The sequence below is a fragment of the Papaver somniferum genome, unplaced genomic scaffold (assembly GCF_003573695.1).
Source record: "Papaver somniferum cultivar HN1 unplaced genomic scaffold, ASM357369v1 unplaced-scaffold_99, whole genome shotgun sequence".
Classification (NCBI taxonomy): Eukaryota; Viridiplantae; Streptophyta; class Magnoliopsida; order Ranunculales; family Papaveraceae; genus Papaver; species Papaver somniferum.
The window spans coordinates 3,956,778-3,982,930 of NW_020653081.1; the positions used below are offsets into that span (position 1 = coordinate 3,956,778).

The 26,153-nt window shown below is 37.2% G+C and overlaps 2 protein-coding genes across 2 annotated transcripts; both read left to right on the plus strand.

The window, feature by feature from the left end:
• Positions 1 to 8,201: 8,201 nt before the first annotated feature.
• On the plus strand, positions 8,202 to 13,425 carry LOC113346272 (eukaryotic translation initiation factor 3 subunit A-like). Its single transcript, XM_026589823.1, has 13 exons — positions 8,202 to 8,425; positions 8,553 to 8,632; positions 8,726 to 9,207; positions 9,537 to 9,752; positions 9,833 to 10,201; positions 10,278 to 10,307; positions 10,447 to 10,674; positions 10,839 to 11,000; positions 11,229 to 11,450; positions 11,544 to 11,939; positions 12,138 to 12,218; positions 12,337 to 12,538; positions 12,679 to 13,425. The coding sequence occupies exons 2-13, from the start codon at positions 8,587 to 8,589 to the stop codon at positions 13,095 to 13,097; spliced, it is 2,853 nt and encodes a 950-aa protein (XP_026445608.1). The 5' UTR covers positions 8,202 to 8,425; positions 8,553 to 8,586; the 3' UTR covers positions 13,098 to 13,425.
• A 300-nt stretch (positions 13,426 to 13,725) lies between these two features.
• LOC113346508 (UDP-glycosyltransferase 13-like) lies at positions 13,726 to 15,342 on the plus strand. The gene has a single exon (XM_026590056.1). The coding sequence runs from the start codon at positions 13,816 to 13,818 to the stop codon at positions 15,196 to 15,198; it is 1,383 nt and encodes a 460-aa protein (XP_026445841.1). The 5' UTR covers positions 13,726 to 13,815; the 3' UTR covers positions 15,199 to 15,342.
• Positions 15,343 to 26,153: the final 10,811 nt, after the last annotated feature.

Here is a 26,153-nt window from a genome sequence, read left to right on the forward strand (position 1 = left end):
GTTGTTGGGAGACTCTCACAACACCATGGTGAAAAGTTCTGGTACAGTAGAGTTGAAGTTTACTTCTGGGAAGACACTCATGCTGAAAGATGTCCTTCACACTCCAGAAATGAGAAAGAACCTTGTTTCCGGCTATCTTCTCAACAAGGCTGGGTTGTATCAAACTATTGGGTATGATATTCACACTATAACTAAGAATAGGAGTTTTTTAGGAAAGGGTTATGCTACTGATGGAATGTTTAAGCTTAATGTTGATGCTATGAATAAAATTTATTCTTCTGCTTATATGGTTTGCAATTTTAATGTTTGGCATGGTAGGCTTTGTCATGTGGGTAAAAAATAGTAAATAACATGAGCAAGTTAGGTGTCCTCCCTGAATTTTCTGAAAATGAATTTGAAAAATGTGAATATTGTAGTCAAGCAAAAATAACCAAGACTTCACATAAATCTGTTGTAAGAGAATCCAAACCACTAGACTTAATACATTCTGATTTGTGTGAATATGAAGGTATCCTAACTAGAAATGGCAAGAGGTATATCATGACGTTCATTGTTGTCTGTTCTAATTATACTTATGTTTATTTGTTGAGCCATAAGAATGAAGATATTGAAAAGTTTAAGATCTTTATTGCTGAAATTGAAAATCAATTTGGTAGAAACATTAAGAGGTTTCGTAGTGATAGAGGCACTGAATACGATTCTGCTCCTTTTACTGAAATTTATCAAACTAATGGCATTATACATGAAAGAACTGCTCCATATAATCCTCAAATGAATGGGAAAGCTGAAAGAAAGAACTGTACACTTACTGTTGCTTGTTTGCTTAGTTCTCGTGCTGCTTCTCATTGGTGGGGTGAATGTTTGTTAACTGTTTGCCATGTTTTGAACCGTACTCCTAATAATAAAACCATGACATCTCCTTATGAACTTTGGAGAAATAGAAAACCTAATGTCTCTTATTTTAGAGTTTGGGGTTGCTTAGCTTTTGTTAGAAAGCCTGATCCTAAAAGACATAAGTTAGAAAGTAGAGCTTATGAATGTGTTTTTATTGGTTATGCTCAAAATAGTAAAGCTTATAGGTTCTTTGATATTAATAATAAGGTTATTATTGAATCTATTTATGTTGATTTCTTTGAAGAGAGATTTCCTTTTAAATCTAGAAATAGTGGGGGTTCTATACCTAGTGTTTTACTAAGTGCTGATTTTGAACCTAGACTAGAAGAACATATAAGTGAAGAAACTAGGATCACTGAAGTTGAACCTAGACGCAATAAAACGGCTAGGACTGACACAAGAGATCATGATTTTGAATTTTATGTCGTAGAGGGAGAACCTTATAATTTACAAGAGGCGTTTAGTTCTGCAGAGTCTAGTTTCTGGCAAGAAGCTGTAGATAATGAATGGGATTCTCATATGTCTAATGGAACTTGGCGTATAGTAGATTTACCTCCTGGTTGTAAGCCTATAGGTTGTAAATGGGTTTTGAAAAGGAAACTCAAACCTGATGGAACAGTAGACAAACACAAGGCTAGACTGGTTGCTAAAGGATTTAGGCAACGAGAGAACGTATACTTTTTTGATACTTATTCTCCTGTTACTAGATTAACATCTATACGTTTTTTGATTGATGTTCCTGCTGCTCATAATCTTGTTATTCACCAAATGGATGTTAAAACTGCTTTTTTGAATGGTGAACTAGAAGAGGAAATTTACATGGAACAACCTGAAGGTTTTGTAATTCCTGGACAAGAACAGAAAGTATGTAAGCTAGAAAAATCTCTTTATGGTCTGAAACAATCTCCTAAACAATGACATGAGAAATTTGATAATTTAATGATTTCAAATAACTTCAGGATAAATGAGGGTGACAAATGCATCTACTATAAATCTGAGAATGATGTGTGCGTGATTATTTGCTTGTATGTGGATGATTTGCTGATATTTGGTTCCAATTTATCTGTTGTCAATGAAACTAAAAGCATGCTCAGTTCGAATTTTGACATGAAAGATTTGGGTGAAGCTAGTGTAATCTTGGGTATCAAAATAACTATAACTAGTAGTGGTATTTGTTTAGATCAATCTCACTATATTGAAAAATATATGAGGAAGTATGAATATTTTGATTGTAAACCTGCTTGTACTCCGTTTGATCCTAGTGTGAAATTGTTTAAGAATACTGGCGAAAGTGTTAGACAATCTGAATATGCTAGTATAATTGGAAGTCTGCGTTATGCAACTGATTATACTGGACCAGACATTGCATATGCAGTGGGAGTTCTGTGCAGGTTTACCAGTAATCCTAGTTTGGAACTGATAGGATCCGGAGATGCCTATATATAATAATAACCGCAATCGCACAGTGTCTACAATGTAGACAGAGGCAAGTACGGGTCGTTCCCACGAGGAGCGGTGGAAATACTGTAACCAATATCTCTAATAAATTAACAGACAATGGTGTTTTTGGATTTTTAGAATTAAGGATTTAAAAAGAACGAAACAAAAGAAACGAAGATTAATAAAACACAATGAGAAGGAGTCTGTAACTAGGGTCTATGAATTCCACTACTATTTATAATTGTGCACCGAAAAGAACTCTAATTCCAAATATGTGTTTATAGCTTTGTTCTATTGCAACACCTATTATTGATATAATTTCCGATCATAAACTCGCATCTCCTAAGTATAGCCCATCAAATTTATAAGCATGACCTATCAAATTATAATTACGAGAGAATTATTGAAAACATAATTTATAGATTCACAATTATTATTTGCTTCGTCTAATCATAACCCATCAAAAGAATCAACCTAAGCATGGACTATCAAATACTAACACATAAAATTGTAACCTACATGAATTAACGAACTTAGGCTATTGTGTCGCACAAAGCTGTAAAATCAATAAACCGTAATTATCGGATTTCCAAATTCAATTCATATAGCCTAATACCAAATTATTCAATATTGATTCAAATGGTCTTATTGCTAGAAGTAGTTTTCTCCATAAAACCCTAACTACAAAAGGATTAGAACATATCAAAGGATTTCTTAAAACCCATCAAAAATAATAACAAAAGAGGAGAAACGATTAAACCAATATCGTCTTCGTCGCCTCCTTTTCTTGAGCTCCAAAACACTTCCGCGGCCTCCTTTTTCTTTATCAGTTTTCTGTTCTTCGGCTCTCAGCCGCAGCCTCCAATCTCATCCCCCTGCCTTTCTTCTCGATTCTCTTCATATAAGTCATGTTGGCAACGTCCACAATAAGACCTAACAAATGAAGCCCAGTCCAATACTGACCCAACTCCAGAATCCAACTCCTTCCAATATTCGGCCACATGAGTTCCTTAACAGTCTGGGAATCACAAATTTCCTGACTCCAGGCGTACAACACCAACTTCTGTATCTTCTTTTCTTTGTCGCTGCAAGGAACTCCAGCGAATCACCATTCTCTGTCCATCAAAATCTCGGTCAGAGCATCAACTCCTCTTCATCTTCTCACTGCTTAACTCTTGTAGAAGTCAGAACACCCATCCAGTCTCATCTCAGCAGCTTCCTCCATCGGTATCACAACTTGACCAACTGGCTTCTATCGTTCTCAAGCTCAGGCCACTGCACCGATTCAACAGCAGCTTCTTGTCGCTGCAAAACTAATTGACTCAAGAACAGCATCATAAAAGCAACTCTGCCAACACATATCAAACCTTCAAGTCCGTTGTTGCTGTCATAAGGTGTCGCAGATACACCACTACTCAAAATTTCATTAAACCAACAACTGAGGATTCCCATATAACCACCAGTAAACCCCATTGTAGATACCTCCACCACGGAAGTAAACTCTTTTCTTCATTCCAGCCACAAACAATGAGCTCCATCTCTGAATATTCAACACCGACTGCACAGCTCCATTCGTTCCGTCTCGACACCATCTCGGTCCACTGAAAACCTCCACATTCACTTCATGTTGCTGTGTGTTCTTCCATTACGGACTGAGGCAGCAGAAAACACCACCAGCTGCAAGCAGAATCAATCTGTTCTTCTCGCTGGTTCTTGGCAGAATCCAGTTCAGATCATCACCATTCGAAGACTATCACCACCACAAATCGAACCCATCTTTTGATGTTGTGCAATCGAGACTGCAGTCTTCTCACTGACCCTTTGGCCTGAATCCAGTCCATATCTTAGCTCCAACTGTAGTTCCCAGCACCATTTAGACCAACTGATTTTACAGCCAACGTACTGTCCGTCAACCCATCCAATCATCATTTAGATTTGCAGCTTCATTCACGTCCACAACAAACCATCACGCTCTCCATGCACACCATACATACACCGTAAACCAGCACCACCAGTTTCCACTCCGTCCGGCTAAGTCTCAGCCACAACTTCGTCCTCCACCGGCGTCAGCAGCTTGTACAAATCACCACTGCCACCAACAGTTCATCCATCATATCCATCTTCCTTCTTTTTCGTCTTCTAATTTCTTCACCGTACACAGCATCCAACCAACACCGATCTTCAACATTGAATTCACCCACTGAAACACAACAACTCCATTTTGTTGTCGTACACATTGAGTAAATTTGTAGTCTTCAAACCAAATGTTCCATGCAAAATTACAACCAACACATAATTCCTCAAATTCATCTCCACTTTTTGTACGCAGTTCAAAACCATGGAAGTTGTTCAGCTCCGTCCAAGCTCTCCATGCAACAACCGTCAGCACCAGCAGGTCGCAGCATCTCCAACTATACATCACCTTCTTCTCAAACTCAGTCCACGACAACCGCTTCCAGTTAAGCTCAATCACCGAGCAAATACTAAACTTCCACCAATATTATTCTTGGAGATAACGCATCTTCATATTCTCTATTCTAGGCTCGAGTTTCAACTGCCAGTTCTCATCTCCCATTCTCATATTGTAACAACTCGAGCTCATGACTATGTCAACTATTCGGCTCCAACATCAGCTTGAGAACATAAAACCCACTATCCACTTATCAGCCAACCAAACCCCCATATCGAACTCAGTATACAGTCCGTCTCCATTGCATCACAACTCAAACATTTCTGCGGTTGAGATCTAGCCAAGTAGTGCACTTAAACAAGACTAAGAATCTTCGTTCCATTTTATTTTACTCTGTGGCCATGAATGAATGTATAGATGCTGGTGGTAATTAAGATTTGTAGTCGTCACATTTGTCCCCATCCAGTGGACTGAGTAGTACTCCGAGCAGCCGTAACGACGACTCTAGCCAATAACACCATATAACTTTCCACTTAGCTGTGTATTCTCTGGATGGCAGAATTTGCTCGTACTTTCTACAAAAACACTAAAATAATGTTATTAGCCAAAGTATCGAGTCCTATCTAATATAAATATGGGTATAAAATATAGCACTTACGTGCTTATCAGGAACACTGGGATGCTATTGAGAGGGTTATGCGGTATCTGAAAAGAACCACAAACCTAGGGTTACACTATAAGAGGTATCCCGCAGTCCTTGAAGGATTTAGCGATGCTAATTGGAACACTCTTTCAGATGATTCCAAGGCCACCAGTGGATATGTTTTTACTATTGCTTCACCTTTGCGCTGTATCTTGGAGATCAAAGAAACATATAATTATATCCCAATCTACGATGGAGGCTGAATTGATGGCACTAGCAGCAGCTAGTGAAGAGGCGGGTTGGCTGAAAAGTTTGTTGTCAGACATTCCTATATGGGAAAAACCAATACCAGCCACTTTGATTCACTGCGATAGTACCGCGACTATCAGAGTAGTAGGGAACTGTTATAATAACAGTCAGAATCGACAGATACGTCGAAAGCACGACACAATTAGAGAATTTCTCACAACTGGTGTTGTTAGAGTAGATCATGTAAGGTCTGAAGAAAATACAACTGATACTTTGACGAAAGGATTAACAAGAGAAAAGGTATGAAATACCTCTAAAAGTATGTGACTTTTGCCCGTGAGAAGTTGAGTCATTTGTAATGGATACCCAACCTAGAAATAGGTTCAAAGGAACTAGACGAAGTTACAAATGATACGATAGAGTCATGCATTCCCATATCATGATATCCTGAAGTGGGAAACAAGTTGAGTTTTTTTTTTTTTTTAACTCTTAATGATGTCTATAGCTCTTAAGTTAGAGTGGGATACACATGATTATTCTTGATAGACTCACTTTTACGAATGTAAAGGTGTGGCCGCCTTCTATGAGAAATTGGGCATTTCTCTATATCATTTGTTAAAAAAGGGATAAGCACATGGCCTTAATGTGCGAACTTAAGGACTTTACTCTAGATATAGTTGTGCATGTTAAATAATCTAATATTAGTTAGAGTTCAAGCCGCAAGTCACTCTAGTCACCTGGTACTTAGAAAGTTTAACACTATGCAGAGGTTCAAGTCGAAAGGCACCTTTGCAGATGCACAACTATACAACACTTGCTTAATGTTTTTAAAATATAAGTGAGGGATTGTTGGGAGATATATATATATATATTTAACAACATAGTTTTGTAATATTATATCAAACTTAGAGAGATAGTGTGGTGGTATTATTTTGGGCTCCCACACTATAGACTTGGGTTCAAGTCTCACCCCATAAATTTGACTAGGTATATTATATATATCTATATTACTTAAAAAATCCGGGAGAGCGGGGCCTCGGGGTCTTGGGGTCTGGTGATTCAGAAACTGATTTTTTGCAGATTTAACTTTTGATTTCCAAATCGGTTTTTATACTTAATATTCTCTAATTAACTCTATTAATTTTTGGTAATTATATTGTTACCGTTTTATTGTTATAGAGGATTTTCAGTGAGCACTAATTGCAAAATTTGTTTTCATTAAAAATCGTATTGATTTCTTTGAGATATAAAAGAACAGTTTCTCGAGAAGATGAAACATATAATTTTTCATATATTTTTTGAGTACTGAGCAAGTGTAGAAAGAGTATTGTGGTTCGATTTCTCATAGTGCAGAGAAATCGAACAAGAGAGTAATTAGTTGTTTTATCCCAGAGGGTTTCCGAAAAGTTTTGACTGCAAGCACAATCAAGAGGCAGAGTTTCGAAATATCTTAAAGATAGCGACCTAGTCCGCGACTCAGCTGTTTGAGATTCGACTCACCGTTTCCAACAATATCTATAGTTCGGATATACGGTTCAGATGAACCTGCTGATATGTGTTTTTCCATATGGACGGGAATCTACATTTTGGCATCATAACGGACGGTCATGATGGAGACATTATTACGTACTTTTTCATCCAGACGGATATTTATTGTGGATAAATAAAGGATGGTCATGATTCAACTAATCTCAATTTTACTCCGTTTACATGTGGGTTTGAATGCCGAATATCCTTAACGCTCGAGAGAAACAAAACTTCCTCTTTTGTTTAGCCACTAAACCAGCTGCAATGAATGTTTCTAAAACTGAAATATGGATGAGATATGGAGACATAAGAAAAAAGAATGGGCTATAATCAATCCAAATGGTTCCCTCGTTCCCCTAGTTGTATGACTTAAGATTACACCTATATCTCGTTTTTGCCTTTTAACGGTTTGGAGGAACTAATGGTATGGTTTTGTTCTCAATTTTCCATCTCGTAGGTATACTTAGGATACATATTTAAGAATTCTTAAGGAGATTAACGGTGACGATCAACGAAGACCCTAAGTACATATCGGGGATTTAATTCTTCTATTTTTACGTTTTTTTTATTCCCATCATACCAGTTGCAGGTTTAATAGAGAAGAAGAACATAAGGATATAAATGTGGAGAAGAGAAGTCTGTCTTATGTGATGATGGCGATTTAACATCATTGGATGCCGCTGTAAGTGATCATCTGTCATTTGTAGTGCCCAAATGACTGTAATATTAATGTTAATTTTACATCTTTCGTTGTTGCTGCTAGCGATAGCCATTTCTTGGACATCAAGAGCGGAAGAGAATCAACAGAACATGAGGGCATTTTCGATAGCTTAATACCACGTATTTATTTTTATCCACTTTTGCACAACCGGTGAGTTAGCTAACTAATATTTGGATGGAATATATAACGAAAGGAGGTTTCACTAATTTTGTTTTTGTAGAGGAAATAATGAAAGTTATCACTATTTAATTGAAAGAAAACACAAATTACCCGAAAAAAAAAAAAAAAAAACCACAACAACTTCACAAGTTATATCCAAACAACCTCCAACCAATTACGGTTCTAGTTTTGGGCATATATACGAGGGTTTATAGCCGGATCCCGTATCACGCGGGTGTTTGAGAAGCACCGGATTTCTGGTTCTTAAAATTTATAAACCCATCGAGAACTGCATATCTTCTTTTACTCCTATCGTAAACCCTAACTTCTCAGCGAAATCGAGTTCTGTCTTCTCCCCATCCCTAACCGAAGAAGAAGAAAGGTAAGATCTCTCTCTACTTTGATGGTAGTTGTTACCAGTGATTTGAATCGTCTTTTCAAAACTTTTAATTAATTAGGGCTAGGCTTATACTTCCATTGATCCCCTTTCACGATTTATTTGGTTTCAGATTCTGCTACTGTAATTTGGAAAAATCAACAATCATGGCGACTTTTGGGAAACCGGAGAACGCTTTAAAGCGTGCTGAAGGTTAGTTTCGTGTTTATGTCTTGAAACTCATGGTTAGGTTTTTAGTTTTAACTGTGTTGATTTTTTTGTCATTTTCTTTGTGTGTGAATCCAGAATTGATTCATGTCGGGCAGATGCAAGCAGCCTTGCAAGTGCTGCACGATGTAATCACTTCAAAGAGGTATCGGGCATGGCAGAAAACCCTTGAGCGTATAATGTTCAAGTATGTTGAACTCTGTGTGGAGATGAGAAGGGGTCGGTTCGCAAAAGATGGACTGATTCAGTACCGTATTGTATGTCAACAAGTTAATGTTGGTTCGCTGGAAGAGGTGATCAAACATTTTTTGCATCTTTCAACTGAGAAAGCTGAGAATGCAAAGAGCCAGGCAGAGGCATTGGAAGAAGCTTTGGACGTTGATGACTTGGAAGCTGATAAGAGGCCTGAAGACTTGATGCTGAGCTATGTTGGTGGCGAGAAGGGCAAGGATAGATCTGACCGCGAGCTTGTTACTCCATGGTTCAAGTTTCTATGGGAGACTTACAGAACGGTTCTTGAAATTCTCCGTAACAACTCTAAACTAGAAGCGCTCTACGCGGTAAGCCATCTGATATTTTTATCAGGTCTGATTCCTTATTTGCTCTAGGATGATTACATCTTAGTCTCTAGTGTGGTGTATTCTGAAGCTTGTTATATAACTTAATTTATTACATGGATTTGGAATGGGATGTATATGAGGCTTAAATCACCTTAGTTCATCTGTTTTTTCATGTTAATGGAACATCTTATCAGTGTTTACGGTCAACTTCCGCTATTCAATTTTGCTATTAATTGACCTTCTCCCAGCCACTTTTTATCTCCTTCACATTTATCGTTCTTAATGAGTTTTGAATCTAAGACCTGACGTATTTTCTTGCTATTGCATAGATGACTGCCCACCGAGCATTCCAGTTTTGTAAGCAGTATAAGAGAACAACTGAATTTCGTAGACTTTGCGAAATAATCAGAAATCATCTTGCAAATCTTAACAAATACAAGGACCAGAGAGACAGACCTGACTTGTTGTTACCAGAAAGCCTACAACTGTACCAAGATACGAGGTTTGAACAGCTTAAGGTTGCAACTGAGCTTGAACTTTGGCAGGTATGTGGAAAATACTTAGTTCCTAATCCAAGTACTTGAGTGGAGCATTCCATATCTAAAATTTGTTATCTAATCTGCAGGAAGCTTTTCGTTCTGTTGAGGACATTCATGGTTTGATGTGCATGGTAAAGAAAACTCCCAAGCCATCCTTGATGGTCGTTTATTATGCCAAGTTGACGGAGATATTTCGAGTTTCGGGCAGTCAACTATATAATGCTTACGCATGGTCCAAACTCTTTTCACTTCAAAAGAGTTACAATAGGCACTTAACCCAGAAGGATTTACAGCTAATCGCATCCTCTGTTGTATTAGCTGCACTTTCAGTGACTCCATATGATCGTGGTTATGGTGCATCACATTTGGAGCTTGAAAATGAGAAGGAGCGTAATTTGAGAATGGCTAACCTTATAGCTTTCAGTCTTGACCCTAAACGCGATAGCAGAGAAGTGGTAAATCAATGTTTCACCTATTTATTTATTTTGATTTTTTTTTTATTACTTATGCTCTCAAATGGTCCTTTTTCAGCCTTCAAGGCCAGCTCTTCTCTCTGAACTGGTAAGTTTTGGATCTTGATTCTAATTTGTTTTGCTTAAATATGTTCATCCTAGAAACTGTTTCCGACAGATACTATTTTATTTTTTATGATTCAGTAACTTAGGCATATGCGTTCTCCTGTTTTTTTTTCTTCCTGTAGGTCTCTAAAGGTGTATTGGCTTGTGCATCACCTGAAGTTAAAGAACTTTACAATCTTTTGGAACATGAATTTCTACCCCTGGATCTAGCTTCAAGAGTTCAGCCATTGTTAGGCAGTATCACTAATGTTGGAGGCAAGATTTCGTCTGCATCTTCTGTTCCAGAAGTGCAACTTTCATATTATGTTCCTGCTCTCGAAAAGCTTGCTACCTTGCGGTTGCTTCAGCAGGTAATGATGCTTATATTTCTTCGACTAACTATTACATATAAGTTTCCTGCACTCACACACGTTGAACACCAACCAGCAGATGTAGATTTTACAATTTGTTCCCTTCATATTTGTCCAGCCTTCTGATGCTTTTCATGTTTTTTTTATTGGTTTTTGCAATTCAGGTTTCGCAGGTTTATCAGACGATGAAGATTGAGGTCTTGTCCAAGATGATTCCCTTTTTTGACTTTTCTGTAGTTGAAAAGGTTTCAGTCGATGCCATCAAATCAAATTTTATTGCGATGAAGGTCGATCATCAGAAAGGAGCAGTTCTCTTTGGTAGTTTGGTAAGTTAAGCTGTAGTCTTTGTTTAACCTGATTATTTTGTTATCGCTTAACATTTTTATGTCTTAGTAAGACTGCTTTACTGCCAATACGTGACCAAGGAACCACAACTGCTTTACTTTTGGTAGCATAGAGCACCTAGGAAGAAAAAGGGACAAGCTATCGAGACTGGTACTCCATATATATCAGATTGTTTGCTTAAGTTGTGTATTTATCTTTTCCTTCTTCAGGATCTTGAGTCTGACACGCTTCAGGGCCACCTGACTCTTCTTGCTGAGTCCTTGAATAAAGCAAGAGAGCTGATTTATCCTCCGGTTAAGAAGGCATCAAAACTTGCTGAAGCTCTTCCTGGTTTAGCGGAGGTGGTCAATAAGGAGCACAAGAAGCTTCTTGCTAGAAAGTCAATTATTGAAAAGCGCAAAGAGCTACAAGAACGCCAGTTGTTGGAAATGGTAAGTATGTCTTCTGTTTGTGTATTATATAGTATGTAGCCTGGCAACCAGATTATAACTCAACTATATATCATCATTTTGTGTTCTTTGAAGGAACTCGAGGAAGAAACCAAAAGACAAAAGATACAGCAAGTTACTGTGGAGGCAGAAAAGATCAGGCTTGCTAGAGAATCTTATGAGAGGGAGCAACAAAGAATTAAGAGAGAGCAAGAAAAGAAGGAGATAGATGATGCAATAGCTTTAATTGATAAGAACAAAAAGAAGGGAAAAAAGACAGCCATGGAAGGAGCCACTAAACAACAACTACTTGAAATGGCTATACAAGAGCAACTGAAAGAGAGGCAGGAATTGGAGAAGAGGCTTCAGAAACTTGCTAAAACCATGGATCACATGGAACGAGCAAGGAGAGAAGAGGAAGCTCCTCTTATTGATTCTGCATTTCAACAACGTCTAGTGGAGGAAAAGATTGCCCATGAGCGGGACCAGCAGGTATGTTTTGTATATTGTACGATTGAATGCAGTGAATTTCATCATAATGTGCATTACTACCATTTCTATATATCATTTGAAGGCGGTCATGCCTTTCACTCTGTAGTTATTTTAAAAAAAATTAATACTTCACACCTTGCACCTGATTTTGTTTCCTTGAGTATTCATTGAGTTGTGATGCTTCATGTTCTTCTGCAGCAAGAGATTGAACTGAGCAGAGAACGACATGTTGGAGACCTTCAGGAGAAGAATAGGCTCTCAAGGATGTTGGAGAATAAGGTAATAAATAATAACCTCTTATATTTTTCAACGTAGTAGGCACAATTCTAACTGGTGAGAAGGCAAACTTGAATTTAAATGTATCTGGCATTGCTGATCGTATTTTTATTTGTTGCAGAACATTCTCCAGGATAGGATCGTCTCCCGTCGTAAGTCTGAGTTTGACAGGTTGAAGAGGGAGAGGGATGAGCGTATTGCCCAAAGGCTTCAGGATAACAGAGAGAAAAGAGAGAAGCATAGGAAGCTGATATTTTATTTGAGGTCCGAGGAGGAGAGACAAAAGAAATTGGAGGAAGAAGAAGCTCTTCGAAAGCAGGAAGGTACGATCTTTACTTAATTTTTTAACTTGTTAATTATAGTTTTTGTAAGCAATCATGGATGTGATTGCCTCCCACTAATGGTTGTTGAAGTGTTATTTTTTCTTTTCTTAAAACAATCCATATTTATTTGGGGTTTGCAGAGGCTGAAAGGATAAAGAAAGAAGCTTTAGAGAGAAAGGCCAAGTTGGACGAGCTGGCTGAGAAGCAGAGGCAAAGAGAGGCTGAAGTGGAGGAGAGGGTAAGAAAGGAGAGGGAGGCTCAGTTTAGAGCACCAGCTGTTCCTGCTGCTGCTCCTGCTCCTGCTCCTGCTCCAGCTGCCGTTTCAAATGCGCCAGGGACTGCTGCTTCAACACCAGCAAAATATGTTCCCAAGTGGAAGAGGGGAGAATCTAGTGCTGTTGCGGTAACACCCCCTGAACCTGACCGCCGGGGTTCAAGACCAGAAGATCAGCGTCAACCTGCTGCAACTGATAGGTGGCGCACTGATCGTACTGATGATCGTAGGCCGTCGGCAGCACCTGGGAACACCGGAAAATGGGTTCCCCCATCTAGACGTTAAACTGAATCTTGACCCTTCTCTCTCAACCTCCCTCCCATAATATTTCATATCGAAAATGTTTGTTGTTTTCATCTGAGCAAGATTATTTTGTTGTCTATGTGGCTTAACTAAAAAGATTTGGCATAGAGAATTTTGTTTCTGTTGCTGCTGCTGCCACTTGATAATGCATATTTGAGGACTAGTCTTTGTAATCCTGTTATCACAAAAGGGGGTAAGTCTATCAAGAAATTGATTAGGGTTAGAATAGATTCTGCGGTTGTTAAGAAATATATTTATGTACTCTTTTGCAATCGATTTTTATCAAGTTTCCTAGTGTTCTTGTGGTAAAAGGAGAAGGGGGCATTTTCACATATTTTTTCTTTTTTTTTTTGCCTGAGTTTCCACAACTTCTAACCTTGTGGCATTCCTGTTTATTTATTAGCTTAAAAACCTGACTTTCCGGGGGTACTTTTTGTTCCTATTCCTATAAAACTACTCTCCACCTTCGTATAAATGTGATTCATCTTCCGAGCTTTTCATTATACCCCCTAGGCCCCTACCTTTGTTGTCTTGAACTTACCTAACTCAATTCTTGTGATCTACCAGCAACCACATTTTTTTAATCCCAACCATTAAAACCAACAACCAGTAGTTGATATATTGCCCTCTGTATCTTCTGCTGAACCCATCCATTATACATCTTCTGGAACATCTACAGCAACACTAGTTTCATGCTAAGATGTCTGATTCCAGTAGCGTCCCTCACATAGCTCTTCTTCCTAGCTCTGGCATGGGGCACCTTACACCTTTTCTCCGGCTTGCTGCTTCACTTGTGTCGAACTGCAACTGCCATGTTACCCTCATAACCATCCAACCAACTGTTTCTTTATCTGAATCAAAATTAGTCTCTAACTTCTGTTCTTCTTTCCCTCAAATCACTCCGACACAATTCCAGTTGCTTCCTTTCGATCCATCCACAGCAAATTCTCAAGACCCTTTCTTCCTTCACATGGAATCCATCCGTCGTTCTGCTCATCTTCTCTCTCATGTTCTTGCTTCTCTTGCATCTCCTCCTCTTAATACTTTTATCATAGACATAACATTAGCATCTGCATTCCTGCCCGTCACCTCCAATCTTAACATCTCCAGCTACATCCTCTTCACTTCATCAGCCAAAATGTTATCTTTATGTGTCTATTTCACTAAGATCCTTGAATCTTCCACTGAAAGCAATCAGTACTTAGAGATCCCTGGTACATCTCCATTGCCCATATCATCAGTACCACCAGTATTATTTGATTCAAGTAATCTTTTCACTTGCCATTTCATAGAGAATGGTAGTAAATTGGTAGAATCAAACGGAATTTTGATCAACACACTTGAAAGTCTAGAAAGTGAAACTCTTGCGGCTTTAAATGATGGGAAGGTGGTTGATGGGTTACCACCAGTTATATCAATTGGACCTCTGGAACCCTGTGAATTTGAAAAGTCTTCTGTATCATCACCCTTGAGGTGGTTAGATAATGAACAAAGCGGGTCTGTGGTATATGTTAGTTTTGGAAGTAGAACAGCAATGGGTAGAGCACAAATCCGAGAATTGGCTGTTGGTTTAGTAGAAAGTGGGTGTAGTTTTTTATGGGTAGTGAAAGATAAGAAAGTTGATAGAGAGGAAGAAGAAGGATTGGAAATAATATTAGGTAATGAGCTAATGCAGAAAGTGAAAGAAAAGGGTCTAGTTTTGAAGGAATGGGTTGATCAAGAAGGGATATTAAGTCACTCTAGTGTGGGAGGATTTGTAAGTCATTGCGGGTGGAATTCCGTGACAGAAGCTGCATTGTATGGTGTGCCCATTTTAGCATGGCCCCAAGCTGGCGATCAGAGGATTAACGCTGGAGTGGTAGAGGAGAATGAGTTAGGCTTGTGGGTTAAGAGTTGGGGTTGGGGTGATGGGCAAGTGTTAGTGAAGGGAAAAGAGATTGGGGAGAAAATTAAAGAACTGATGAATGATGGGGGGTTGAAAGTAAAAGCAGCCCATGTTAAGGACAGTGCAAAGAAGGCCATTGAAGTTGATGGTACCTCTAAGAATGGTTTTTCTAAACTTATCAACTCATGCAATAAATAATGAGAAGAATCGAATGATGTAACTTTTAAATAAGATCTTCCACGAAATGAGTGTATTCCCATAAGAATGTATTGTTGTTATCGGATTGGTAGAAATAGAATTGTCTAAGGTATATTCCGGTGCACATTTAAACACCAAAATTTACCACTTTTGCATCCACTATGGGTATGTCAAAGTGGCAAGCGTAGGTGCCAATGTGTCAAATATACCACATAAGCGTAGATGGAGTTACCAGCGAAGGATAGACTGCTATCTCCACATGGTCTTAATATCGCTCGTTGGTCATTATAGCGCCAACGCTAGTCATGTGGTCGCTCGCTGATAAGATCATCACTCAGCAGTTCCTCATCCAACGACTAGAAATTCCCCACTCTATAAATACCCAAATTTAAATTAATTTCAATTCACACCATAATCAACTTCAAATTCATTTCAACTCACACCATAATCAATTTCAAATTCATTTCAACATGCCTAGTGCTCGCATAAAGGACGTGGCTAATGCTCGCTTCATCGAGAAGAAGATATTTCTTTAATTCGATATTGAGTTTCAGTTGCAGGCAATGTATATTTCAATCTAACGACTTATAGTTTATGGGACACTGCGTTTCAAAAGTTTATGATGTTAAGTCATGTAAATTCAAGAAAAACAAAAGAGAGTCTTGAAACTCGTTATTGTTTCATCAATAATGAAGTGAGAAAGTATGCAAAAATTATGTAGATGATAAAAGGAGATCATCCTGGATTATCAATCGAAGAACTAAAAATCGGAGCTCATACCAAATTTACTGAAGACAACAGAAGATATTTTAATCATGACGAATGCTATGAACTCTACAAGATTCACGTGCAGGGATTTAATTTTCATTAAGTATTATGTAATGCAATTAAAAAAAAAGATTACATTAATAATACTTAAATTAAATTACATCCATAAACTACTCATTTCCCTGAAAATTTCCTCACTAACCAAAGATCCAATTGCACGTGCTTTCTGGATTAAGAGTGTTGTTCAACATATCATCATTATAACCTTAAAAAGCAACGAGTTCGCGTAGGGGGACATGATACAAATCTTGAAATGGTTGAAATGTTGACGTGGTTGAGGCAATTGGAGTAAACAGAGTCGTTTGCCTAACCGCTTCCACGTTCACACCACCACCATGAGTCATAATGTCAGTTGACAATTGATTAAACAGACGTCCAGGAGATGTATCCATGTCAATGTTTTCATCACCTTCACGTACTACTTGAGTATCTAACACTTCATTTGGAGTAGAACTTTCTGGTACATTCTGCATAGAATGAATATCATACTAATTCTTTCATTTCGACGACTTCCATAACTTCGTTGACTTGATCCCAGTAGGACTCATACCTCTACCACCATGACTCGTACAGCCACCACCACGACTCATACCTCTACCACCATGACTTAAGCGCACACTAGGACTCTAACCTTTACCACCATGACTTGGACTTGCACCACCATAATTTGGACCTCATGTACCAGCATGACCGGAATATCCTGGAGTCATATCAAACATCATGCTTTCTCCCAATCTTTTCATCTGAGTCAAGTAAATGTTCTGAATCCCCTGTAGTAGATCGTGCTAATCGTTCAACTAATTCTGATACTGCTCCGGTGTAGCATCTACCCCCAGTAAGGATAAGTACGTTCAAGTGTACTAGGATCAGTTAGATGAGTAACCATATCTCCCGATATAGTTACAATATGTACGTCGACATACTCGACGATGAACCCACTAGAATAGGATATGCAAATGCGTTGCCCGTCTCTGGTGGAGGTTGGGAAGGAAGAAATTCATCACCAAGTGGCATCCCACCTAAAGCTGGGAAATCCATCCGATCTAAATTTTGCGGTTGCATAGCAATATCGGGCTTGAAAATAGTGTTAAACCAATAAAGGAACTCAGTTCTAGAGTTTGACTCCTGAATAAAATTGTCAACTACTTCTCACTCGTGACCATTCCTTATCTATTGCTCCCAATTATCTCAAGATATCTCTTTACTTGGATAGGGTCGATGGCTATCACTGTTCTTCTCTTCAATTGAAGAAGTAGTCTTTCACCATAATACCAAACACCCTTTTCAGAAATTGGACTGTATAACACAATCCTCTTAAGGCTTAGCTCTATCATTATCTGGGCTTCTCCTTCTTCGAAATCAGGAATTGTTTGATACAACATGGGAACAAGGTTAAGGATTGTTCTACATAACTTCTGAATAATCTGAACAATGGCAGTATGTTGACCATTTTCAATCTGTATTTTTTTTCCCAATTTTCAGCATCGTACTTCCATATGACCAGAAAAATATTGGTGGGATTGAGAAGAGAAGATTCACAAAGGTGGAAATATGTATACCACCAACGCTGAAAATAATAACATTGTTGGTTAGTACATTTTTCATGTTAAAATAATAAATAAATAGTGTAAAAATATTGGTTCTTACCTCCAACACTTCCCAAAAACCATTAAATATCTTTGGCACAAGTCAAGCAATTACCGAGGGATATGTAAATTTCTGATAAAATTGGAGACCCCCAATCATATCTCGGTGCTTGCTCTAAATCTTCTAATGCTTCGACAAAACCAATTAACACCATAGAGATAGCATTTGTAAATAGACATTGGCCTATTATCCACAACACAAACAGACACTCGAGCTCCTCATAAGGCTCAGGGAACAAATATGGTTAGTTATCTAACCTCAACTCATTCATTTTCCTAGCATAAAGTTGCAAAAGAAATTTCAACCCAGCCACTTTTAATCCATATGTTTTCATTTTTCTATATGCATTATTTCCTTCTACATCATTTGAGTATAAAGGAAGTCTTCCTTTCCATCTATCTTCTGATAAGTAATTTAGTCTGTTAAATGGAAGTAAGTTTCCTTCACATGAAATTCCTGTTAACATGTACAAATCTAACGGTGTAACTCCTATTTAACAACATATTCATAATTAGATTTTGTTGAATTTTATAAAACAAAAAACATATTCTAAAAATTTAATTACAAGAAAAAACTAACTTACCTCATTTAATTTTTTTGAAAAAGAATGTATTTGTAGTCTTCCGCCATCATTTGAATATAACTTGAATTATTTGAGTCATGTGGTTTCTAGATTGTACGGAAATCAAACCATCCACCTCTTATATTGCCAAAATTAACTCACTCTGGATGGACATATATGTGCATAGAGAGTGCACAATCACCGGCTAGTTGTCCAACATTTTGAAACTCATATTTTTTATCCACAACATAACTTAATCCACAAGTAGATCTTTTGAGTTTTCTGTTTCTTTTTCTTTTCACGCTCATATTTGTTTCTGAAGTAACTAAAGAGAATGTTGTTTAAGAGAAACAAGAGAAGAAAAGAAAGGGGAAGGGAAAGTGTGAAGGGGAATGAGAGGGGTGGTGCGGTATTTATAAGCGCTATAAATTCGACCGCTGAAGATATCAATCCGAGCATTGGCGATATAATTAATATCGAGCGATATAATGAATATAGCCAGCAATGAAGTCTATCGCTCAGCTGTTTTCCAATAGTGGCGCAACTGATTTTCCATGCGACATGGTATGTCAAACATTATTTTTTAACCTTGTGCATAGGAATAGGCCTAATAATGGTTAAGACTCGGAATGTTTGAAAATATGATGGCTAAACCACATTTTGCTGCATCTTTTCGTTTCATGTTATTGATGCTTGGTCGTTGTTAATGCCTCGTCTAAAGTTCAAACCTTTTATGGGGAGCCTTTTTCCTATTTATATTATCGTGTAATGTTATTCTCATTTTCCACGGTTAAAATCCATCAGAAAACTCACTATAGTCGAAAATGACTTACATTTTGCCCTTTACACAACCCACATAAAAAGAGTCTAACATGAAAGTTAATAACACATATCCGAAAACACCATAAAAAAACTTTAAAGTAACTGCTCCAAACCATTATTTATGAATTCAAATTGAGACACATTAGACATAAATTTTCGTTTGATCAGTTAAGTAGCCACCATGTTAAATGTCTCGTCTCTCACTACATTACTACTAAAATCAAACTAAAAGGTAATATTGAAATGTTATCTGAATACTTGTTAATAACGAAGGTTGTGATCTACATAATGCGTTTATTCGAATTTCTAACAAACTGAAAACTAAGCCTTTAATCCCAAACAAGTTTGGGTAGGCTAGAGGTCAGATTGCCTCGCATTTTTTAGCATGACGTATCGCTGAAGGGTAACATCCCAAAAATATATATGGGTTTCATCCTACGATGATATGAATGGGTTTTACATTGGCTCGCCAAGACTAACAGTGTTACTACCTTTTCCTTTTATCCCGACAAAAGACGTGTCGCGTAAGAAAGAGCTAGTCGGACGAAATTATTCACCAAGATGAATAAATTTTTCTTAATTTTTATGTGTTCTTTTTTTTTTTTTTTTTTTCCGCATTTTTCCGCAGTATAGATGTGATTTTGTTGAAATCCTTTCTATAAAATTCTTAATTTTTTTACGGAGTATTTATCCTTTGCATATCATGCTCAATGTGTGCACGAAATCAAATATAGCTGCTGTCTTGAATCAAAAGTTAGCCATGTTAGAGCATTGATCGGTTGAACCCATTAGCGTTGGTATGTCAAGTTAGTTGTCAATTTTAGTTTCCAAAATTCATTCTTGATTTAGTATATTTAAGATAGTTTCGGACTAGATTAGGTCTAAAAAGAACTAATCTTAAGGATGAAGACTGAAGTTTACAAGAAGACATCAACAAGGACTTCATCAACAAAGGTATGTGGTAATTGATTTCATTTGGATTCTTGTTCAATTCTACCTTTCTAATTTATCTAAACAAATGCTCACTATATGGAACAATTCTTATGACGGTCAATGTATATATACTCGAGGTTATTTGAGCCACGACTTTTGTGACAATAACCTTTATCCCTGGAAAGGTTATCATGTTATAGTGAATGATCTTACGAATTCAACGAGCCAAGAATCACTCAATTCCGAGTTATAACGAAGAAGTTATGAGTGATTTATTAAAGTAACAATTATAAGTGTTGCTGTAATTGTTACAGTTCGTTAGTAGGAAACAATACATGGACTGCTTGTGACGGTTCACGGATTTGAGCCCAATTACGTGACTAGAAGTCTTTTATAGTCAACTTGGTGATGTTTCCTTATCTAGGCAAGTTAGCTATTACTCCAAACATCTTTGATTACCATATTAAAGTGTTTGTGATTCCTTCCTAATTTAATTTGTGATTTATTCACATAAATACAATATTTTCTAAATTAATTATTTATTTAATTATTTTGGCAAGAGTTATAACTTAGGAAAGACTCCCAAAATTAGGAGAGTCTTGAAAAAGAAAATAACTATGCTTAGCTTTCAAGCTACCTTTCACAATAAATAAAGGGTTCGTGAGTGCTACACGTTTTTCATCCCCTTCGGAAAATTGGTGTAAGCTCATAATCTTGTTTCCATGTCTTATGTTCTTCGTGAACAAGAGTGAGATATAAGTCTTTGTATTGGGGATCACAAAGCCGAGTTGGATTAATCTTCGTGATTGATTATACAACTTGTAATCTAGGCTTTTCACCTCTTGTCTATTCTAAGGTTTTCTCTTCTGATATAAAACCATTCAAGAGTTGTTGATCATAAACTCAAGGTTTTGATAGATTTCAGTTTCCGATCGTATACCAACACTTGTTAGTCGAAATCGGAAGCTAGAAAGAAAACCTCGATTAAGGCATCTCGTAAAAATCATTAAGAAGTTTTAAACAAGATATCTCTAGATTTATTCTAGTTGTTCTTGTTGTAGAATCATTACGTTTCTCTTCCTTTATTAAAGAGTATAATAATCCCTAATCTACAAGTTTGTTTTGATATTACTTTTACCTAGTAATTGTTTTCATCAAAATAAACACAAGATTTCCAAAACCTTGATTTACATTTAAAGAGAAATCAAATCGGTGTTTTGTGCAAACAAAAATCGAATCTTATCAATCGTGTTGTTGTATCTTCTAAAGAGAACCTTGGGTTCTGCTAGAAGATTTACGAGAAGAATTCCTAAAGACAATCGGTGTTGTGCTAGGAGTTTTATTAGTGCTGAAGCAGGTATTACATCTAGTACGAATAGGTAGTAGGAAATTGGTGTAACAACTTATAATCAGTGTGTGTTTATTCTGGACTAGGTCCCAGGGTTTTTCTGCATTTGCAGTTTCCTCGTTAACAAAATTTCTGGTGTCTGTGTTATTTTTTTTCCGCATTATATTTGTTTATATAATTGAAATATCACAGGTTGTACGTAAGTTCAATCAATTGTGAATCCGACCTTTGGGTTGTTGATTAAATTGATTGACACTTGGATATTGGTTTTTGATACCATCCAAGTTATTTCTTATATTCAATCGGGCTCGCAAATTCCTATTTGTTTGATTGTGGATTGAATTGAGAAATTGAGATATAACTCTTTGATATACTTTTCTTAAGATTGAGTCTGACTGTCTAGTTGATTCTCTTGAAAGTATATTGGATTTAGTCCATACATATTTCCTAACGAATTATTGGGTGTGGTTGTTAGACCCCCGCTTTTTCAATTGGTATCAGAGCAGGCAAGCACGCTAAGACCTCATAAGTCTGTGTTTGTAGCAATCTGATTCTATGGACAGAAGTGTTATCTCTATACACGTACCGTCAGCCTTCGATGGCACGAACTATCTATGGTGGAAAATTGCTATGCATACTTTTATTCAAGCGCGATATTTCAATCATGGGTTCGTATTGTTAATGGCTATAATCCTCCATTAGTTACAGTAGACGATGTAACTGTTGCAAAGGATATTGGTGATTATGATGATCTTGAGATTCTTGCTGCAAAGCAAAATTCTGATGGATTAAATGCTATCATCCATGTCATTACTCCAGATCTTCAGCACCACGTTACTACGTGTAGTAAGTCTAAAGATGCTTGGGATATCTTAGAAACCGTATTCGAAGGGAATGCCGCAGAGAAAGAAGCAAGGCTTCAAAATCTAGATTCTGACTGGGAAAACCTTCGCATGTATGATGATAAAACCTTTGATAAGTTTAACCAAAGACTTTCTCAAATAGTTAACTCCTCATATTCATTAAGAAGAACTATTCCGGAGAAAGTTATTGTGTGAAAAATTCTCAGGTCTTTACCATCAAGATACGAGTCTAAGAAACATGCCATTGAAGAAGCAAACGATCTTTCTACACTCTCCAGAAATACTCTTGTTGGAAAGATAAATATCTTTGATAATGAACACACATCTAGAAAAGAGGTGATTTCTCTTAAAGCTTCAAACAATTCTGAATCCTCTAAGGATAAATATGGTTCGCCAGATACTAAGGATGTTACTCCACGACAATTTAGAAAACTCTTGAGAGACAGGAAAAAGAGTTTTTCTAAAGTTACAACATCTCCTAATAATGATGTACAATGCTATAACTGTCGTGGTTTTGGGCACTTGTCTTCAGTATGTCCTAGCTGGAGCCGTAGACAATCGACATATGCAGCAGCTTTGCCTACTCTTGATGATGGACCTGATTATGATCACCAAGAGTATGCAGGCGAGCTTGCATTATATTCTGGAAAAATTCTTTCGGATACTGATTCTGATTTTGACGAAGAAGTGTTCCATGTTGATCCAGTTGCTAATAATCTTCTTAAAGAATGCCATCAGAAACTCTCAGAAGCTGAAAGTACCATTTTCAGTGAGAAATTTAAATATGACAGACTTCGTAGTTGGAATAAAGACTTGCAAGACCAACTTGATTCTAATGGTGCAAGGGATTATCTCAACGAAATACGAAAGCTTAAAGAAGAAATTGCCGAAGGTCGAGATCGGGAAATTTCTCTTCAAGCAAAGCTAGATAACTTGGAGAACATTGAGATGATCTTGTTATTTGATTCGGAACGAGAAGATCTCAAAGTTCAATATGAATCAACCAAGAATGATCTAGTTATTGCGCTTGAAAAGGTCAAAAGGTTGGAAGAAGAAAACTCGAGCTTAAAAGAGAGTTTGTCTAGAAATAGCAGCTCAGATAAATTAACCTCAATATTGGGAGCATGTAGAATTCATCGTGATACACGAGGATTGGGATATGAAGGAATAGACACTCCTGGTATTTGCAAAGAGGTAATAATTTTCAGAGCTAAAGTTTCTTCTCAACCAAAACCTTCCACGGTTGACAAAAGTGAAGTATCTCTACCAACTGCCGATGACGTAAAGAGGAAATTCTGTCAAGCTCCAAAGCAAGCACATACACATTCAGGTAACACTAAACATAACTTTTTATATTATACTAAACATTGCTTTTATTATGTAAAATCATGTCACTTACAAAGGAATTGCAGATTTCTTAAACGAGATGAATCGAGATCTGGTTCTGTTAAGAAGACAAGATCCAATGTTCCTGAGTCTCATAATATCAGTTCTTCTAGTATTCCCCCCCAAGAAGTTACATAATTACATTGGGGAGAAAAAGAAATATGTTTCCCCAAAAGCTGCTCAAAATGGGTACCAAAGAAGATCAATAAAGCAACGAGTACTATTAAGAAGGATCTCCCAGACAAGAGCTCGACAAGGGATAACATCTAAAAAGGTATGGAACAGTTATTGAAAGTTTCAAGGAAGTTGTTAAATTCCTAGAGTTCATGCATGATTTTGTTTCGAATACTTGTGGTGAGCAAGATTTTGTTCACCTCAACACAACCTGATTGTGCTGGAAGTGCATCCTCACCAAGAAGCCCTTGTAAATATGGTGAGGATTGCAAAATAATCGGGGCACACATATTATGTTGGGTAATTTTTGAATATGTGGAACAATTTATTGTTTTGAGCTGAGTTTAACTCGCTTACATATTTCTCGAAATATGTGTTGGTAAGCTTTCGCTTTGGCCAAGTTCATCTTTACTAGCGACGAAAGTCATATTAAGTTTCAATTACTTGAAAATTGCTTTGACGAAAAATAGTGTGTGAACAACAACTATATAACGTCCTCTAAGAATGTTTCAATGATTGAAATAAGAGTTTAGATTATATAACCATGGTTGGATATAAGCATTTTGTGGTTACTCATACATGTATAAGTCTTTATTCCTTTAACCAAAGTATGCGTACTTTGCTTCTCAGGAAAACCGGAACTAGAGTTCGCGTACCAGCGGAGGTTCTCTTCCCAAGAATTTCTGCTGGAGTTTGTGAATTGAAAACAAACTTATTCCGGGCACTTAAGTCCGCGTACCAGTCCGCGTACTTAAGTTGGTTATTAAAAACGATTATACGTGAACTTAAACTTATATAAACTAAGGAATGAAAGTTTGCAAACCATGGCTATAAAGTTCATGAATCGATTTGAGTGAATCAAATCGTTTTTGCTTCGATTGTGACTTGTATACTTCTATAAGATCTAAGCAATTGAATAATTTTCTAACTAGTTCATTTGAGTCATTTGAACTAGTTGTGGTAAAGAAAAATAAGGTTGATATGAAAGTGCTCATGTTAGAGCATATCTCGGTCGACCTTGCATGCGTTGCTATATCAAGCATGTTTGTCAATGTTAGTGATCAAAACTATGAGTCTTGATTTCTAGTCTATTATAGCTAAGTCTCGGACTAGGATAGAAAAGTGTAGTTGAGCTCAAGGACTTCATGTACATTAATCAAGGAACCGTAGAACTTCATCAACAAAAAGGTATGTGGATATTTGAACTTATCTATCACTCAAAAGTCTATCTATTCTATCTCCTACTTCTTATGAGACAAAAGTCGTATGCTATATAGACTGGATCATACACATTTGACATTTCGAGCTGAGTATACTCTAATTATCTTTTTCTCGAAATCGTATGTTGGTAAAGAATTTCTCTTTGATCGGGTTTATCTTCACCTAGTGACGAAAGTCATAATGTTTCAATCACTTTGACGAGAAATAGTGTAACAACTATATAACATCCTCTAAGAATGTTTCAATCGTCGGAATGAGAGTTTAGGTCTATATAACTAATGATGGATATAAGCATTGTGTGGTAACACATATGTGCATAAGTCCCATTCCTTAATCAAAAATTTTCGAACTTTGTTGATTGAGAGAAACCGGAGGAATTGGCTTTGCCAAGTCCGCGAACTCAGTCCGCGAACTGACGGAAGTTCTTGTAACGATAATTTCTGCTGGGATTTCCAAAAATTCGTTTGTGTGTTAACTCCGCGAACTCAGTTAGCGAACCTTGTCTGCGAACCTAGTCCGCAAATTGGCGAAAGTTCTCGAACCGAGAATTTCTGCTGAGTTTGGAAAACTCTGCCGGTTATCTTAAGTCCACGAACTTGTTTGTGAACTTAAGTGGTTATGATCTAAAGATGTGCGCTGAACATGAAACTTAAATTACTAAGGAATGGTTTATGTAAACCGTGGATAAAGTTCATGAGCCGATTCAATCGAATCATATTTGTTTCAATTGTGTCTTGTGTAGTTACATAAGATCTCATAGTAATTGAACAACTCTCTAACTAGTTCATTTGAAGTCAATTGAACTAGTTATGATGAAGAAGAACCAGGTTAATATGAAAATCTCATATGGTTAACCTTTTTGGGTTACTATGTTGAACCAACATACACGTACACGTTTGGGCATGGTTTTCACGAACCCAGTAAACGTATACCTCAAGTGTGTGTGACAAGCTAAGTTTTCGATCTAACAATTGAGAAATATTATCTTGAATCTAAATCAGGTTTTCATCTAACGGTGAATATGGATTGCTTTGTAACTAAGGCAAAACCCTGATTTGAAGACTATATAAAGGAGACATCTAGCATTGGGCAGAACTAATCCCCACACATGTGTTTGATACTAGTGCGCTCGCTAGAGTCGGTTCTCCTTTAACCTTTGGTTTTCTTCTTC

Excerpts from the sequence above, each read along its gene's own strand:
- LOC113346272 (XM_026589823.1), top strand. The coding sequence starts at position 8,587 with ATGGCGACTTTTGGGAAACCGGAGAACGCTTTAAAGCGTGCTGAAG. Across the intron at positions 10,675-10,838 it reads CCTTGCGGTTGCTTCAGCAG|GTTTCGCAGGTTTATCAGAC; the intron begins GTAATGATGCTT and ends TTTGCAATTCAG. Across the intron at positions 11,001-11,228 it reads CAGTTCTCTTTGGTAGTTTG|GATCTTGAGTCTGACACGCT; the intron begins GTAAGTTAAGCT and ends TTCCTTCTTCAG.
- LOC113346508 (XM_026590056.1), top strand. The coding sequence starts at position 13,816 with ATGTCTGATTCCAGTAGCGTCCCTCACATAGCTCTTCTTCCTAGCTCT.